This window comes from Rhea americana, unplaced genomic scaffold, assembly GCF_003343005.1.
Source record: "Rhea americana isolate MKP2758 unplaced genomic scaffold, rheAme1 scaffold_50, whole genome shotgun sequence".
Classification (NCBI taxonomy): Eukaryota; Metazoa; Chordata; class Aves; order Rheiformes; family Rheidae; genus Rhea; species Rhea americana.
In genome coordinates, this window is record NW_028186646.1 from 2,657,741 (window position 1) to 2,676,011 (window position 18,271).

Here is an 18,271-nt window from a genome sequence, read left to right on the forward strand (position 1 = left end):
AAAAAATGAACATTTTCAGGGTCACGGTTCCCTCCACATCTCACTGTAGGAGAAAACCCTGCACGCCAGAGCCCCGGAGGGGTTCAGGTTTTCAGCAGAGTATGAGAAGGACTCATTACCTCTCCAGATCATTAGACTGAATCCGTGATCGAAGTGGGTGAGTCATTTATAAATATATTTTTGCTCTATAATATAGCTAATGAATTGGCATAATTTCTGCAAAGAAATGTAGCCAATTCCGTTCCCGCTCTCCCAGCTGTCCCTGTGAGCAGAGCATCAGCCAGCATCCAGCCTGCATGCTGACACAGCTCCCCAATTTCCTTTCCCCTGCTCCATTTCCTTTTCAAATTGAAAACTATTAGGAGTCTTTAGGCAAATAATAGAAACCTAATGCAGGTGCCTGTTATAAATCGTTCTCTAGTTACTGTTAACCTAATGTCTTCTCAAACGCTGCTTCACAGGAGGCACTGAGGGAAGGAAATGCTTCATGAGCTCTGACGATCAACGGGTCAGGAGTTAAGGTATTAATAACGTAGCCCATTACTTCTTGTTTGCCAAAGACCTGAACAAAGAGTTAGATCCTGGATCCCCGGGTCTTTAATCTGGGATGGGTTCCCCTCAGCGAGAATGTGGGTCGTGCTCAGAGCCCTGGGAAACATCCTGCCCTATACCCCAGAGCTGGAAAGGCGGCATACAGCCGGTGCGGCCAGGTGAGTGCTAGGTAAGGATTCTGCCAGGCTCAGTGCCTTAGCTTTTCCAGGCACAACGTGATGATACGCTAGCTCTAGATCTGCCACAAGTTTTGAGATTAAATTAATCTGTCTTTAGAAGATGGTATGACATTCCTAGCTAGAAATCACCTCAGAGATATAAAGTATTCTGCAGGCAAAATAAAACAGTCCCATAAATATTAATAGCAACAGTTACTAATGATTATTTCTTATGCAAAATAGAGAAATGTACAGAAGTGCCTGTCACTAGTGAACAACTAGTAGTAAGCATCTAGGCTTAAGAGCTGGAAATGCTGTGTAAAATGTCAATGTGATCAATCATTGGCAAAATTTGCCTTCACCAACTGGGCATCACATGTCTTATTCTCACAGACTAGTTCTTCTTGCGTTCATGGGAAGTAATATCAAGCATTTCAGAGGGAATAAAACTCCAACTCTATACATGTGTAAAATAAGGCATGGAAAAGAACTGTTATCAGATGTGCTCCCGGACACATGGGGCTTCTGTCAGGTTGCTTCTCATCGTGCAGGGTGCCCTCACATGCAGTGTTGAACTGTGGTACATTGGTCACAGACTGCCTTCCTCCTTTCACTCCCCAGTGAGGTGTAAATATTTCAGAGCTGATGTATAAGTCATGTACACTTGTTTCTGAGTGCTTTGATAGTGAGACAGAAATCTTGGTTTTTCTGAGCATGGAGGAGCATGGGTTATTTTTCTGTCACGGCAAATGGGAGATACTTGGAGACCGTAAGCATCTTATACTCAGACTGGTTCTGTGGATTCTTGGAAACCACCATCTGCACCCCAGGAAACATCAATGTGATGTTCACCAAACACGTGTACCTCATCAGATCTTGTAGACACATTAGTGTGTCTCTGCATGTGACGACTTACAGGAGTCTCATGTCACTGATAGCTGACATATGGAGTTAATTCACCCAAAAATAAACATCTGAAGCAAGTTTTGTATTATTGTGTGGCAAACAACATCAGAGGTATTCATATTATTGCTGCATTGATAGGTGTTGGATGCCTTTGTAAAACTGCCTTTGATTTGTGAACTAATTCATACCTCAGAAAATGCTGGGCATGTTGATGAACTTACTCTCATGTTAGAAGGAAATTAAGCATTTATGGGTAAATATTTGAAATAATGAAACGTATCACACAAAGCGTTGGATTGACTGGGAGGAGATGAGTAAATTTTATCTCCTGGAGAACAAGATGGTTTCTTCTGTAGGAAAGCCATCCCAAGATGGTTTCTCTATATTCACAAAGCTTGGTGCATTGATTGCAAGGTGAAGGGGGGATGGGGAGGCACATTGGGGCATACTACAGAAGGCAAAAGAAGCAGAAAGTCAGGATAAAAAGAGGAAGAAGCAGCTAGTCTCACTGCCCTGAGAAGGAGTATTGACTGAGCTTCTCATGTGCAGGGCTGGCTGGCAAAAGGGCTTGTGGATTTCTGAACTAGGGAATTGCCTCTTGCTGTTTTATTTCTACTGTGTTGAAGAAAATAAAACTCTGTGTACACTCTTTGTAAATAAATAGAATTGCACCAAAAAATAGCTGATCCTTATCACAAACTTTCCAGACAAGGAAAGTACTATATGCTGCCTGGTTAGGCAAGTATAAGCTACTTTTTGAGATTTTCAGTGGGACACAAAAAATTTTGTTGCTGCAAAGTCTCACAAAATGTTTGGTACTAGCCAATGCAAAGGATGTATTACCTAGATGGACATCAGTCTGACCTAAGACACCAATTACTTTTCTCATAAAAGCAATGCCCCTAAAGCAAAGTGACACCAAAGCAATTCAAAGTATAAATACCTTTCTTTGTAGGGGGGAAGCCATCTGTCTACCTTAAACTTTCTTTCTCAACAATAGTAACAAAACCAGAATAAACACAAACACTTTTTAAATGCAGCACCAGCAGCACACTTTTATTTTAAAAATTTTCTTTCCTTCTCCTTTCAGCTGTTTTCTCATATCCAATCCATGGGTCTTATGACCCAAACATGATCCAAAGCATGGTGCTTCCAATTCAGAAAAATCTCCGCAATTTCTTGTTTTTTTTCTGCCAGTCAGTAGACTTCAACATAAAAAAGGTTACTGACTCTAAAAATAAATCTCAGAGCTTTTTCCAGCTAAAATAAAATTATAGAAATACGAACAAAATAAATGTATGTGCAGATTCAGTATGCGTTCTCCAGTAAAATCTTTTAAACTGGAGATATTTGGCCTACGGTAAGATTGTTTCTTGTGCGTACTTGCAGCCTCAGGCCTATCTTAATCATTGATCCGTCAGACCTTGAAGGCTTGATTCAGTTGCTTGATGTAAGCATCTAATTTCACTGAGTCACCCTCAGAGACTTCTACGTGGCATGGGGTGGAGATGGCGCAGAACATGGTGGACACCCAAGCCTTCCTGTACTAGCAGCTGGAGATTACACAAGACACCAAGAACATCTGAGATGGCACAAGGAACCTCATGAGCACAACCAAATTGTACCCTAGCAGTCTGACTTGTCTGACATTTTCAAGCCCATCTTGTCACATCCAGCTGTAGTACCCATCATTCAGAACAGTCCTTTGTTCCAAGAGTTGCTTCTTTGTCAGAGAGATGCGTCCTGAAATGTGCTGTTCAATAGCTTATTTCATTTTTGATTCAGTTCATTCTGAATGCTTCTTTGAAAACGCCCTCAAGGCTGAATGAACTATTTTCTGGAGTGAAACTCAGGTCCTATTGAAGCCTATGAGCATTTTGCTGTTGACACCAAAGAAATCAGGATTTCATCCTGTAAAGTGTCTATTTTGAACAAGAAAGGCATGTCTTTCAGTTGCCATCCTCTTTAATCTAGAGAGGTGGCGGACGGACAGAGCCATCTCATCAAGGAATGGTTCATCCCTGGGGGGACAATGGAAGAGCAATGATGTAGCTGTTCTTGGGAAAACAGAAAAGGAGACTAGACTGCACGTTGGATCTCTTTGTTCTCTGAGATTTTTAAAGAGAAGCTCCAAAACTGTTACTTGCATTTTATTTAGCACTTCTAGTGCAACAGCAATGAAAACTAACATTACAGGGAGTGTGTGTTCCCACCAGAAAATGTCTTCAAAAGCTCATAAAAACCTGGCCATTTATCAGCACTGCAGGAGATCTTTATTACCTCCCTACAGCAAATGCTCTCTTATGATGTACTTATTGATTTAACAAGTAAACTTCATGGCAAGCTTTTATCTTGGAATTAGCAGCAAGGCTGAAATAGAGCCCTTATTATTCTAATAACACAGAGATGTGAGATTCCTGCATATTCCAAAGGCCGTATCATCATCTTTACAAGTATCCCATTAGCGCTGTCTCAGCTGCCACCTCAGAGTGTGGGCTGGAAGAACTTTAACAATTACAATATCATATCCACCCCCAGGCAACTTCACAACCCCTTTGTTTTTCTTTCTACAGGTTTGGACATCAGGCAAGCTCAGGTTATTGTGCTGTCATCGGGTACCAAATGTATAAATGGAGAATACATTAATGACCAAGGGCTTGCGGTCAATGACTGCCATGCAGAAATTGTGGCAAGAAGGGCATTTGTTCACTTCCTTTACTCACAGCTGGAGCTCCACTTAAGGTAACTGAATTCTGTTGCTGCTTGGGGAACATTATATGGTCTTCTGTTGAACAGATCCATCCTGTAGACATTTGAACTATTAGTTTCTTTATGTTGTTGTTTCTGAGTCTGTGGCTGATGAATGACCATTACACTGTACAGAAAAAAAAACATGTTAGATAGGCTGGAGTGTTGGGTCATGAGCTCCCTTACTTCAGCTGATTTTCTTTCAGTAGCTATTAGATATGACTCATAAAATTGTGTTTTATGAAGCCTGATGATTTTGTACAAATCTTTACATGGAGGCTTATTAACATCACTCACTGGTCAGAAACTGGAAGAGGGTCATTTTGCTCACTGCAGACATTTTCCTGTCTTCCTTGCTGTTGCTGAAATATCTCAAGGAAGTTATTTGTTGATCGTTAATGCAATGAAATGATCATCGACCTGCTAGAGAGCCAATCAATGTTAACAATCAGTAAACTCGGTACCAAAGTGCAAGATGCTATCACTCCTTCTTTATGATATTTTAAAATATTATAGTATGTAGAGTTATTACAGAAAAATCTGATGAGTATTATTGTTCTTGTCTTCAGTCAGACCCACCTAGTTACCCTCTAAATGGTTAGCCATTTTTCCATTTAAAGGGTTAACAGGTCTTTACCTGGAGGCCAGTAACAAGTGGGGTACCGCAGAAGGTCTACCCTGTCCTGTTTAACACCTCTATCAACAATGTGGAAAAGGCTATGGGGTGCTTTTTCATAAACTTCAAAGATGACACCAAATTTTGGGGGGAGCAGTGGATATGCTTGAGGGCAAGGAGGTCTAGAAAGACCTAGACAGGCAGGAGCAATGGGCCAACAGGAATTTTATGAAATGTAATGAGGACAAATGCAAAGTCCTGCACCTGGGAGGAAAGAACCACCTGCAACAACACAGGCTGGGCTCTGACTAGCTGTGAAGCATCTTTGCCAAAAAGGACACAGAGGGGTTGGCAGATAGCAAGTTGATTGTGAGAAGGCAGCATGTCCTAGCAGCAAAGAAGGCCAACAGCATCCTGGGCTCTACAAACTGCTGATATAGGGAAGTGGTTTTCCCCCTCTACTCAGCTCTCATTAGACCACCTTTACATATTGCAACCAGGTTTGAGCCCCTAGTACAGGAACGAGTTCAGCAGAGATGACTAGGACGTTCGAGGGATTCGAGAAGCTGGGCTTGTTCGGCCTGGAGAAGTGACAGCTGCAGGGGAATCCAACAACAGCCCCCTATTACCTACAGGGAGGTCATCCAGAACATGGAGCTGGGCTCTGCAAAGCAGTGCAGGGTGGGAGCGTGAGAGACGAAAGACACAAGTTGAAAGAGGAGAGGCTCAGTCTGGACATAAAACCCTTTCTCCCGTTAAGATAGGCAGTGGAGAAGGTTGCCAGAGAAGCTGTACAGTCTCCAGCCCTGGAGGTTTTCACAACCCAGCTAGACAAAGCCCTGAGCAACCTCATCTTATCTCATAGCTCACCCTACTCTGAGTGGGAGGTTGGGCTAGAGACCTCCTGAAGTCCATTCCAGCCCGAACTATCCTCTTTTCTTAGCCAAGTAAAAGTGAAGTTGAGGTGACAATTATTACAGTATATGGAAGGAACCAAGGAAGGAAGGAAGGAAGGAAGGAAGGAAGGAAGGAAAAGAAAGAAAGAAAGAAAGAAAGAAAGAAAGAAAGAAAGAAAGAAAGAAAGAAGGAAAGAAAAAGAGAAAGAAAATTAAAAGTCCTTATCTATAGGCCATTCTTCTGCCTTCATGCTTGCTTGCGTTTTCATGGGTCTTTATCTAAAGGTCAGTATCCTCAAGGCAAAAACTCCTTCTTAACTTTAGCAAGTTTTGCATCAGGTCATAGACACAAGGATTTCTGAGCATAATTGTGTGTTCTAGTGATCACATGTGATATTTTTGCCATTGAATCAGGAGTAAAAGGAATAATAGTTATTTTCACTTCAGGCCAGGGAAGAAGACAAGAGGGTATATTGACTAGATGAGCTTGGCTAACAAAGGAGGACAAGAGCCTTAGAGGATTTAATCAGAAATAATAGTCTCTCTATTTCAATCTATATTGCTTTCAAGTTTACATTAAATTACTGTGTTTTCAGCAGTTAGTGACCCGAGTACTTGCTTTGTGCTATAGTCTCTTGGGATAGAACTGCTGCCACTGTATCTTAAACTACTGTATTGATCCAGCTCCCTAACATGTTCAGTCATATTATTATGTTATTTGGATCAATGTTAACAGTCTTTTGTTAAGAGAATCCTCAATGCAGCACAAATTCTGTTCACAATAACTTCAAATCTCTCTCTGTTCAGCCAAGAACAGCCACTATAGCTTCTCTGACATGCACACATGACAAAAATTTCAACCAAAATTGTCAAGGCTAAGCACCTTTGATAGACAGAACTGCAAATATTTTCAAAGTAGATTTTGCTTTCTTGAAGTCTATGTGGAAGCAAAACAGTGAGTTATAACCTATTCTTCATTGCCAGTACTCATTCAGGAACATATTCATAAGCAAGAAAATGAGGGTATTCAAAATGAAATGCAAAGCACATTTTCTGCATATTAAATCACATTTTTCTCTGGAAAATGAGAGACAGAGAAACCACTTGATGCTATAGCTGAAAGGAAAGTTTACAGGACAGGTGTGTTAAACTGAGCTAAATTTACTGGCCACAAACTCCTTCAGCTTAGGGGAATGATAAAGATGGCATCTGTGTTGCCATGTATTTGCATTAATCTAGCTCAAATTAAAGTCCTCTCGTGGGCCAGAAATCTGTTGTACAAAGTGATGCATGAACTGAGACCAAACAGACAGATCCCTAACCCCAAAAGAGTGAAAATATACAGTTCTTGCCTCAAAGAGCTCAAATTCTCCATCCTTCCCCATGGGACAGGTAAGTTAGCGCTGCAGAGACTATTCCCTATTTCACACTTCTTCCTCCCACCCAGCCTACCCACTCAAACTGATCTCTGCAGCTGAATTTCAGACTTCAGCAGTTTTCAATATAAGATTTTTTTTCGATGTATCTTCTCCCTTGTAAGGGGACATCTCCAGAATTTGTAAATACTATCCTTGACTTCAGTGAAAGGAAAGCATACACTTATCTGAATGTAGTGTGAGGGCTTTCAAAGAGCAGGGACAGGGAGGCAGCAGAGAGCCAGGATGCAGCATGAACAACGGGGGAAGATGAATACACTGAGCGGAATTTACCTCTTGACATCTCACTTGATAAGTCTAAAAATTAGTCAGCCAAATGTGAATTAGATCCCCTTGGACTCGTATGTGCAGAGCAACAGGCATCTCTGGAGTGTGATTCAGCAAACCTATTTTATATACCTATTGTAAAGATGCATTGCCATATACTTGGGCCTTTTTTTCCCCACTGCTATAGCGACAGCATAGGGTGACTGCTTCAGATATTTGAACTGTAGAAGGCTCAGGGCGGATAATCTCATCCACGAGTCAAAGCAACAGCAATATTTAAATTACATTTTTTCCTGTTTTCATATTTCTAGACATTTGAAAGTTTTCCTGACTTTTCTTGGGAAAGAGAGTTCCAGAATGGAAACTCTATCCTCTCTTAAGAAGTAGGAGTGACAAATACTTCAAAAGGAAAATTTCTTTCAACAATTCATTGTCTTGAGCTTGAGTTAAATAAAAGCTAAAAGATGCAGACAGAGTCTGACAGCTTCTAACTAGTTTGATTAAAACCTTACCCCTCCCAGATTTCATTTTTATGACAACCTTAATCCTCTAGTTCTCAAGACTTTCACCAAATAGATAAAAAGCAAGACCTGAATTTCTGATGTACAAAAGAAGGAATCCAGAGACCTTCTGGGAAGTTTTTTTATAGCCCTCAGTCAAAAGGTACACAAAAATTATAATCTGATTCCTCTTGTAATGATGGCAGTAAAATTTGCATTTACATCAGTGGGATTACTTACACTGACTGGTCTATAGGGAAGAAACAAAGACCTATTTTTTTTAAAGAAAATTAAAACTAATAGCCTAAAGTTAAAATAAATTAGCAACATAGTTTTCTCACTGCTGTAGTGACCCTGTACGTTCCAGAGGGATGAATTTTACCAGAAACTAAGTTCTTTCAGGGAGTCAGATGCAAGCAATTGTTAATTTTGTATGTTAAAAAGTACTGCATACTCTTCACCCACTCCAGTCAAATTTTCTCCAATTAAACCAACTTCTTTTTGTACATCCACTAATTCTTACTTCTGTCCCAATAGTTTCTTAATGAACTCAGCTGCTTCCCTTTTGAGCTTGTTGTTAGGGCTTTTCTAGGATGCCATGCAGTATAGTAGACACATATGTAGTACTAGAAGCTTCCTATACCTACATTTATGTGCTAAAAATAGCCTCTCCATTCTCAGAGAGCAAGGCCTTATTTCAGCAAAACACATATATTAAACCATAAGTACATGCTTATATCCTCTCAAAGTCAGATCAAAGCATATGCATGTGTTATGATAAATGATGAACTTAGGCACAAGATAAAGTTAAGCACACACAAATATTTTTCTTGAATCAGTCTCATATTCTGACTCTTCTGCTGAAATTCTAACTTCTAATCTGCAGTTTCCACTTTTATTCATGCTGAAGCCTACCATCACTTGTCAAATATTACATGAGAGAGGATAGAAAGTGCATAAAAGGTAAACATTTAGGGACAAATTCTGCCTCTCTCAGACACTGTCAGCATGTTGAACGATACACTAATGCCACCTGCTGAATTCATGACATTTGTGGGCTCGCTATGGGCTTCTCTCCTCATCACTTTGTGCAGCTGGGTATGGCAGTGCAAAGCGCCATTGCAAGCTACTGCTACTCCAAACTCATTTCCCCCATCACAGCTCAAAATGCCTATCCAAGACACAAGGCAGGAGAAGAGTATGGGTGCTGGGGCAGAATTGCCTTTGAAGTATTGCGTCTCATGCTCCACCTGACCCATTTTTAAGAGGTTCCTGTGTTCCTGGGTCTGGGATTCCCCAAGCTTCCCACACATAAGACTCCCTGCAAACCCTGCCATGATGCTATTGCATCCAAAATTCATTTATAGCAACAACTTCAGAGTTTCATCATTAAATTCATTCAGACACTGTGTAGGCCAAATCTCACACTTGAAGATCCCCAGAAAGCCATCCCAAAGGCAGGTCAGGAGCATATGAGATACAGACAAACTCAACCTCCTGGAGAAAGAGCAAGGCTGCCTTGCCCTGCAGCCCTACCATCTATTTTGAGAGCAGCTGTCCATCATCCCAAGCCATCAGCCACATTGACCACTGAGCTTTCTCATACTTAGGGAGTGGGAAGAAAGCAAGGATAGTCAGTGAAAAACAGTAATTAGTTAAAATAGGGAGGGTGCTGATTACTGTGAACTCCTGTAATCCAACCCACTGAATGACTGCTCCAACCCTTCCTAGCAACTGTTTCTAAGTAGTGCAAGCTACCCACACTCACGCTTTAATAACGTTTAACAGAGTAATAGCAGGCATTAGGACTGCACAGCTTTGTAGTCTCCCAGCTGATTTTGCAGTGAATTATTTAATAGCAACTGCAATTGCTCTGAAGTCTGAGCAGTAGGACTTACAGGTATTTTGTTATTTCAGAGGCTTGTATCGGGGCAATAATATAATTAGTGCAGTTGGGAAATTCCACCGCAGATAGCAGAAAACTGAAGGAGCTGCATGTGGCAGCCGGTGCTCGGGAAGCCGGTGTGGCTCACGTTCCTGACAGGCGAGGTAATATGCCTGTAAATTCCACCTGACAGCGAACGCATCCCGGCATCAAAAAATGACAAAACACCCAAACCATGGAAGAGTGACAGCCAAACGCTTCAATAGCACAGAGGCTGCACTAGGGAAAAACAGGCAGAGGCAGCTTGGATTAAATCCAAGGAGTTGCTCAGAGGCTGAGTTAAAAGCCCCTCCGTTCACAGTAACGGGAGGCAGAAAAACCAGGAGAAATTGCTTCAGTGAGTAGGCTGTCCTGAAGTGGGTAAAATTCCAGCTTATTAAGAGTCTCCTTGGAAAATCATTACTGGCAGATGCCATTCTGATTGGAGGTATGCCCATAAAAAGACCTTTGACTTTCTGATGGAAGGACCAGCACATTAGAGGGAAAGGATTTTCAAAATTATAATCTCACAAATCTCATTTTCATCCTCAAAATTATAACCATGACCCAAGTATATGTATTAGAGGCAGCTGTCTGTCAGAGAAACCGCCCATGTCTCCACAGATGTAAATCATCTCAGAAACCGCACCACAGCATAGTCGTAATGCCAGCTCCTGCTGTGAACGGCAGCACTGGGAGGGATTTGGCCTTCCGGGCAGCTGTTGCTGACAGAATAAGTGCGCTGTGTCCCCATCTAGCTGCTGAACCACTTCAGAGATAAAAGCTTCGTCTTAATAAGTATCTTTTTCAACTCAGCTGAGAAAAGCCTGTGCAAGTTGTGTCCCTGCTTTTCAGGATGGGTTCTGGCTTCCAGCAATGCTGAGTGACCCAGAAGACACTGCTGGTGGTTGGTTGGAGCTCCCACTGGTGGCTCTGGTTGAATGGGAAGAAAAGCAATGCTCATTTTTGGCTGAGTCTGCTGGGGGCAAAGGGAAGGTTGACACGCGTCATAAAATAACACATATAAACACATATAAACACACATCTCAGTCACAGAGTGCCCACTACCTGGGCACTCTAATAAGCAGAGCCAAAAAGAACTTTTCTTCATGCACTAGAATCATTTCAAAATCAATAAGTTTATGCATCTGTACATGTGAAGAAGAAGTGCTATCCTTCAAATATCCACACATTTTTAGTTAGAATATATTCCCAGTAAGCCAGCCAAAAGCACGTTGACAGATCTGACCTCCTTCAACATTTCTTCATTTGGAGAAGCTTATTATTTTTATGTTGTTGTCAGTAGGCAAAATATATGATGCCAGGTGCTAATAAAAACAAACAAACACAGGGAGAAAAACACAGAGAGAGAGCAGAAATGTTTCTGATTTGGCATGTAACAAATGACCTGGAACCTCTTTTGTGATCATAGCAAACGGCGAGAAGACTGGGAGCGATCAATCTTCGTGCGATTAAAAGAGGGAGGCTACAGGCTGCGCGAGAACATCCTGTTCCATCTCTATGTGAGCACTTCACCCTGCGGAGACGCTCGCCTCAATTCCCCCTATGAAATCACAACCGACTGTAAGGAAAGATTTTTCCCTCTTCTTTTTCTTTTGTGTGCGCGAGTGGTGCTTTTTTTTTTTTTTTAGATCAGTCCATCTTTCTTTGTTCCTTTGCTCAGAGAAACTGTGTTTCACATTTCACACGAGAGCAGAAACACTATGGGTCGTGACTGGGAGGGAAAGTGTGCAGAGGAAAATAAGAGCAGGGCAAGGCAGCTTGAGACTTGTCTGTTTGTCTGAGGCTCCAGTGGCTTTGCTAGCAAATACATCCCCAACTGCCTGCATTTCCCACTAGGAAATACAACCCCTTGAATAGAAGGCCCTGAGAAAGATCCGTGTGACCAGATAGATCCTCGCAGTCATGGTCATCAGTTGGACTAGAGGATCAAAGCTCCAGTTGGGGTTACATGGACTTTTCTCAAGGTTTAGGCTGTATGAACAGATTGAAGGGCTGCATTTACACCAAACCTGAGCTGTCCAGGCCACAGTGGCTGGAGTGTGAGGTAGTACAAAGACAGGTGGCATCTATAGTGTTGGTCAAAGTTCAGGCCCTCTCCAAATACCACCTGCTCTTACAATAAAAAACATCAAGACCCTCCTGGAAAGGATCCTTCCCAGGCCATCCTGCCTGTCTCCAGTCAATCACATGGTCATTGCACAGCAGGTGGACCAGATGGAGTTAGCCAGTCCAGCTCTGAGGTCCCATGGCATTTAAGCGTAAACATTGTTTTCCAGGGGATTCTTTTCCAGAGGTGATCTTGCAAGTGAGGTGTACAAATCAGGCCTTGAGCCGGTGTGGATGAAGCTGATAGAGCTGCAGAGCCGGCCTCATGGCAGTCAACATGAAATACCATCATTTTTTTCCATCCTCGCACTGCCTGACTGCAGGAGACATCCCATCTCCACCACGTGACTCAATGCTTTCGTCACATCACCCACAGTCATGTGTGTCCCTGGCATTTGCCCCACCATCTCAGAGGCATGTCCCTGTCACTTAAGCACTGTGCCAGATTTGCACCTGCTTAGCCCCAGGGAATGTTCCCATTGGGAGACAGGGGACTCCAGGGGTCTGTGGCTTGTTATCGTGTGCGTCTGTCACTCCATGACCCAATGTGGGTTGCACAAGGTGCACTTTTAGCTATGTATGTAATGCTATTCATACAAGGATTTTACAGTGTGGAAATACATGTTGTATTAGTTGCTAAATGTACGTATAATGAGAAATAGCTCTAGCCTTGAATACTTGAATGTGAAGCAGGTAAGACAGGAGAATGGATGGAGAAGGAAGCAGACACACTGGAATGTAAAATTAATCATCCAAGGTCACACAACAACATCACTTCTTCACAGGCAAATTCATCAGACAGTAGTTTCACGCCTCGTTCTTATTTGTTCTCTTTTAATGGTTAAGTAGTATTTTCCCCAAAATGGAATCCTCTTGTCACATGCGAAACAGCGGTTTGCTGGGATGTGAAAGGGAAATACACCTATTCAGGAAGGAAATACACTTCCTTACCTGACATTATTTCTATATTCTGTCACCAGGGTGTATAAAATAAAGAAAAGAAAGCAAGCATTTAAAATGAAAACAGAAAATAGACAAATCCCTGATAAGGTAACAAAAATGAGGAAAATTGTCATCTAAAAACTAAAATTAAAAATAAAAATGTACATGCCTATGAATATCAAAAATGAATGGTGATTCTGGCCTCTTTTTTGTGCTTGTTAAAAGATACATAAAAAGGTCTTAATTTTGGCCAAAATGTTTTCTAAAAGGCAGGCCTCCTAGGACAATTAAGGCACTCCTTATTTGATATCAGAAGTGGAAGTGCCAAAATCTGTTATTTATTTTAAAATGTAGTACATTCTTGAGAATAATCAAAGTGTATCCAGGACTGAAATCTGCTTTTTCATGCATGAGCAAGTGGATGCTTTGGGCAGCCAGCACTGCCTATTGATACGTGCTGAAGTCAGCCCTGGAGATGAGCTACTTGTGGCTCATAGGTGGTTTCAATAAACATATAAATCTGCCAGCTAGTGAGTGAATGCTCCTTTAGATAATTATACAAACAAAAAGTTGTGTTTTTTAAAATATATTGTCATGTTATACCTAGCATTCATAGGGTAACTTGTAGGGATGTCAAAAATATTTTTCACGTTGGTGAGACTACTACACCGATTACTGTCCGAATGCAGAAGCTGAGACACAAAGAATTGTGTGGCTTAGCTGAGGTTAAGGACTCAGCAGAAGAACTTGCAGGGGCATTGTATCTGGTAATTATTTCACTGTTTTAAGTAGATCTCTCCACCTCTATCCCATAATCTTAAAAGAATTTAGCACTGTACAAAAAAGGCATGTCACAAAGAGTTGTCCCTCAGTGAGATAAGCATTTCCTTTCAGCTGACATTATCCCAAAGACATCTGGGAAGATAAGTATTTTATAATGCTTATCATTCAGATCTCTTTTTCTTTTTTTTTTTATCTAAAGCAATAACCTTTCTTTCATCCAGTAATGACAAGAAACTCTAGACGAATGCTGTTTCTTTTCTTAAACAACAAAGCTTCTCCTAGAGCTAGCACAAGCCATCAAATGCTACTGATTATTCTCTAAAGATGCATTAACATTTAAAAACGATGTCTCGCCATGTGGTTTCTGGTTTTGCAAAGGAATATGATAAGCCTTTATCAATATAGGGAGTGAGTAAAATCCACTTCTCAAATCTCCTTCCAAAAATTTCTTATTATCCACCGTGTCTTCCCATCACCCTCAGGGAGGCCTCACATTTCCTTTTTATGAGCTTTTTTTTCTGGTAAGGGAGGAGATAAGTTAGCATGCACTTGAAACCAAGTTTATTTCTTGCTAGAGAGATAGGTGCCAAAATAGTGGCAGATGTAAAAGCCTGACTTTATCATGGTGCCTGTGGATGGTTGCAACGCAGAGAGAATCTGGAGGAGGAGAAGTCAAAGGAGTCAGCGCACACATAAGTTTCATACAGGAAAGTAAGAAATTAGGGACAAAACGAGCAAATTTTGTATTGTTTTGCAGTGAAATCCCTCTTGGACCAGAGGCGAGCTGACTTTGTTGAGGTATCCTGAGCCAGCTCAACAGGACAAAATCCAGCTGGAACAGGGCTAGTGTGAGCACTCAGTGGAGTTTTCATACCTTTGGGTACTTATAGGCACCAAAGGCTGAAAGGGACTAGTAAGGGATTCAAGGGAAGAAGTTTAAGCCTAGGGAAAGGCTGGTACAAGTTCAAGAGATAAGGCAACAGAAGAGATGGCAGTGGGAGAGGAGAGCAGGCAAGGTCAGTGGCACCGCAGGAAAGGGAGGCAGGGAAATGTGAGTAGGGCTTCAGGGAGTCATGAGCATTTTAAGAGCCTGACCGTGCTCTCTCTCTCCAGCCCACTCTCCTTCCCAAGACTCTCCTCCTTTCTTCATTTTTCAAGGTCACCCACAAAGCTTCTTGCACAGCAAAAATGTAGAAAGGTAACACATTCCTGGCTGTTCTCACCACTCTCTAACCGCACCTTCACACACTTGGCTTTTGCCTCCACTTCAATTCATAGAATCAGTAAGGTTGGAAGGGACCTCTGGAGATCATCTAGTCCAACCTCCCTGCTCAGCAAGGTCACCCAGAGCATGTTAGACAGGGTTGCTTCCAGGCGGTCAATTCAGTGCTGCAGGTCAAGGACCCTGGGACTGTACCTCCTTTCCCATACCTTTTCCCCTCATGTGCATCCAGATAAGGTGCTCCTAGATCTTGGACCTCCTCTGAGGGCAGTATCACAGTTCAAACTTTTCTGGAGGTTTCCTAGAAGTTTCAAGGGAGCTAAAGCTTTTCTTTACAGCACACACATTGCAGCTCACAAGGTGGAGCTGCAGCCCTGAGGGTCCATGGGTCTGTTCCTCATTGCCCCATTTCAACTGCAAATGGGCCCACCTCTATAATATTTACTGTATATTTATTTTATGTCTTCTCCTGGATCTAGGGCAAAGCACAGTATAATCAAGCCCTTGATTTGCTGAAGTGCCTTCCTAGCTAATTTAGGGCTTCTTGACTCACTGTTTTTTTTTTTTTTTTTTTTTTTTTTAAGAGCCTCTTGAAAAGCAAAATGAATTGCCTAAAAAAATGAGCTAATAAATCCTCCACTTCTCCACTCCTCCTTCCCTGGCAGGATTTAACCTCACTGTCGGTCTTCCTGCTAGAGATGAGCTCTGCTTTTTTCACTATTCGTGTTGCCAAAGCGACTAACAGAATCTGCCCCAGGGCTTGTCTCCATTTGCATCCCCTGGGCTGCTTTTCTATCTCTTGCTAACATGCTGTATTGCCTTGTACCATTGACTCCTTGATAGCCCAGCTCCTGTTTTATCCCACACTCCCTTTAGGTCTGAAACACACCATTGCATCTGCTCCACATGGGGTCTTCCTCCTGCTTGTCTATTAACCTACAGCTGTGCTGAAGCTCTCATGCACACACATTCGATACAGCTCTCATCTAAACAGGATACACAAGCAACCTCGTGAGCTGGATCATTGTGTTGGTAGGTGATATGCTGGGGAGACGATGCGCACTGGATTTTTCAGTAAAGTCGGGGAGCTGAAGAGTTCCCTGAGAGAAGAACCTGCTCTATCTATTTCCAGGTGCTTTCACTGTGCAAACCTGTACTTTCACTGTTTGCAACACTGGCTGCTGAATTTGGCATCCCATTCTCAGTGCAATGTTCTGTGTTAACTCTTGGTGCCAGGGCTGCCCTGCTCACACCAGACTCAGCCCTCTGTGTTCAAGTGGGTGTGATGTAGATGTGTGATCCTCAAATCAGAGTCCCTGAAAGTCCTATCCCAAGGCAGAGTAGCTGCAAATGGCCAGATTCAAACAGAAACCATCTAAGGAGACTGATCATCTCTCAAAGATGGACACAAATGGTTCCCTGAGACTGTCTTTCCCCACAGCCTCAGATTTCTGCATTTTAGGTCTTGCAGGCAGTTTCAAGATGCCAATGTCATCAGGATGCTTCTAGCACCAACAGAGCTAAAAGCATACCCAATTGTATTGAGCTTGGCAAATGTTATCAGAGGTGCAAGAGACAGAATTCTCTGCCTTCCTTCTACCAGTTTTGTGTTTTGTTTAATTGGACAAAACAAGCAGCTTTCACTCTGCCTGAAAACTTGGTTTCTGCTAGCAGATGTTAAGCTCTTATGAATAGAGAATAACAGGGAGAAAAAGCATTTCAAGAAGAACCATCTAAATAACTCCTTGGTCTGAAAACAGATCAAGTATCAGGAACTGCAAGAAGCTGCAGGTCCTAATGGACTGAAATACTGTCCCTGTTAGGACAATCAAGGATAACCATAGGTCATCATTTTAGGTTGGACGTTGTTGGTTGTTTCAGCTGTACAAATATTCTTAGGTGTAGCAATCATCTTGTTGCTCTGTTGTGATTGCTGGTCTGGAAATCTGTAGCTATTCAACACATGGAGCAGCTTCATCCTGGTTTGTAAAGTCAAATTTATGCTGATGAATGACTCATCTGCAGAAGCAGGATGAAGGTGCATTATTTTTCTATTTTTCTTCTGACTGAACAGAGTAATATCTAGGGAGAACCTCATAGAGAAATATGCCCCAAAGTAACAAGGAAGGGGAAAAAATTGCACTGTGGGCTGTAAAGCTGAACACTGCCTCAGAAGAAAAAATCTCAGCACTGGGCGAATTATTGTGTCAGTCCACATTGCTTTGTCTTGTAAAGGATGCTGCAGAAATTGCAGACACAGCATGAGGTTGTAGGATTACTTCAGTGGCTTGGGAATTTGATTATTAAAGAAGGTGAAAGGAAATGGTCCATTCACTTCATTAAGGCTAAACTGAGATGGATCCAGAACAACTGGGCTTGGGACCTGAGCACAGGACCCCTTGTCAGCCTCTTTGGAGATCAAATCCTAGTGAAGTGGTAGCTCTTTCTTGCACGTACCACTGACATAGCCTCAATTTACCAAAGGAAATATAAAGGAAATAGAAAGAATTGTTACAATTAACTAGAAGCTGATCTGTCAAGGGACTTACGTCCTCACTCAGGTCTGGTAGCACTCATCAATTTTATATATAATCACCCTGTTCTTCTAACTCAATCATCCCAGGCTGCTGTAAGGCTGTTTGAGAGTGTGGCTGCTTTCATTCAAGTTAAGTAGGTAGGGAAAACACGGCCACAGTACTGTCACCTCTGGTTAGCGCTCTCCATCACTTACACATGTTATTCTTGGCTGGGAGCGATGGTGATGTTTGTTCCTGGTTCAGAGCAACTGAAGTGTGCAGAGAGGACTGTAGAGCACAGAGCACAGTGTGAACGTTTTCCATTCCCACTGAGCACTGCAAGTCTGTGTAGGTGGTACTGCGTTTAACATGTAGGACAGCTAAGAAGAATCAGTGGGACCTTGGGACAGGAGGGCCATGGTGAGGATCAGAAAGTTTGCAGGATGGGAGGTTGTTCAGAGACATTCAGCTTTGATGGAGGAATGGGAAGAATCAGCAGTGTAAGGCCCATTTGCGGTGGAGGGACCCTGGAAAGCTTTAGGACAAGTGGGGCTGCTCTCTCTCCTCCAGCACACTCCTCCCACGCCCACCTTTGCAAGTCCTGTTTGACCCACCTCTAGCTTGGCAAGAGGTTTTCCTCCTCCAGCATCTCTTACTTGGTATGTGATTCTTCAT

At 42.3% G+C, this 18,271-nt stretch overlaps 1 protein-coding gene across 1 annotated transcript in view; it reads left to right on the plus strand.

The window, feature by feature from the left end:
• ADARB2 (adenosine deaminase RNA specific B2 (inactive)) overlaps nt 1–18,271 on the plus strand; it is a 319,117-nt gene that overhangs the window by 269,761 nt on the left and 31,085 nt on the right. Inside the window, exons 5-6 of the mRNA XM_085317721.1 lie at nt 4,190–4,358; nt 11,436–11,587. Of these exons, the coding sequence (XP_085173847.1) occupies nt 4,190–4,358; nt 11,436–11,587 (321 nt within the window). The remainder of the gene's footprint in view (nt 1–4,189; nt 4,359–11,435; nt 11,588–18,271) is intronic.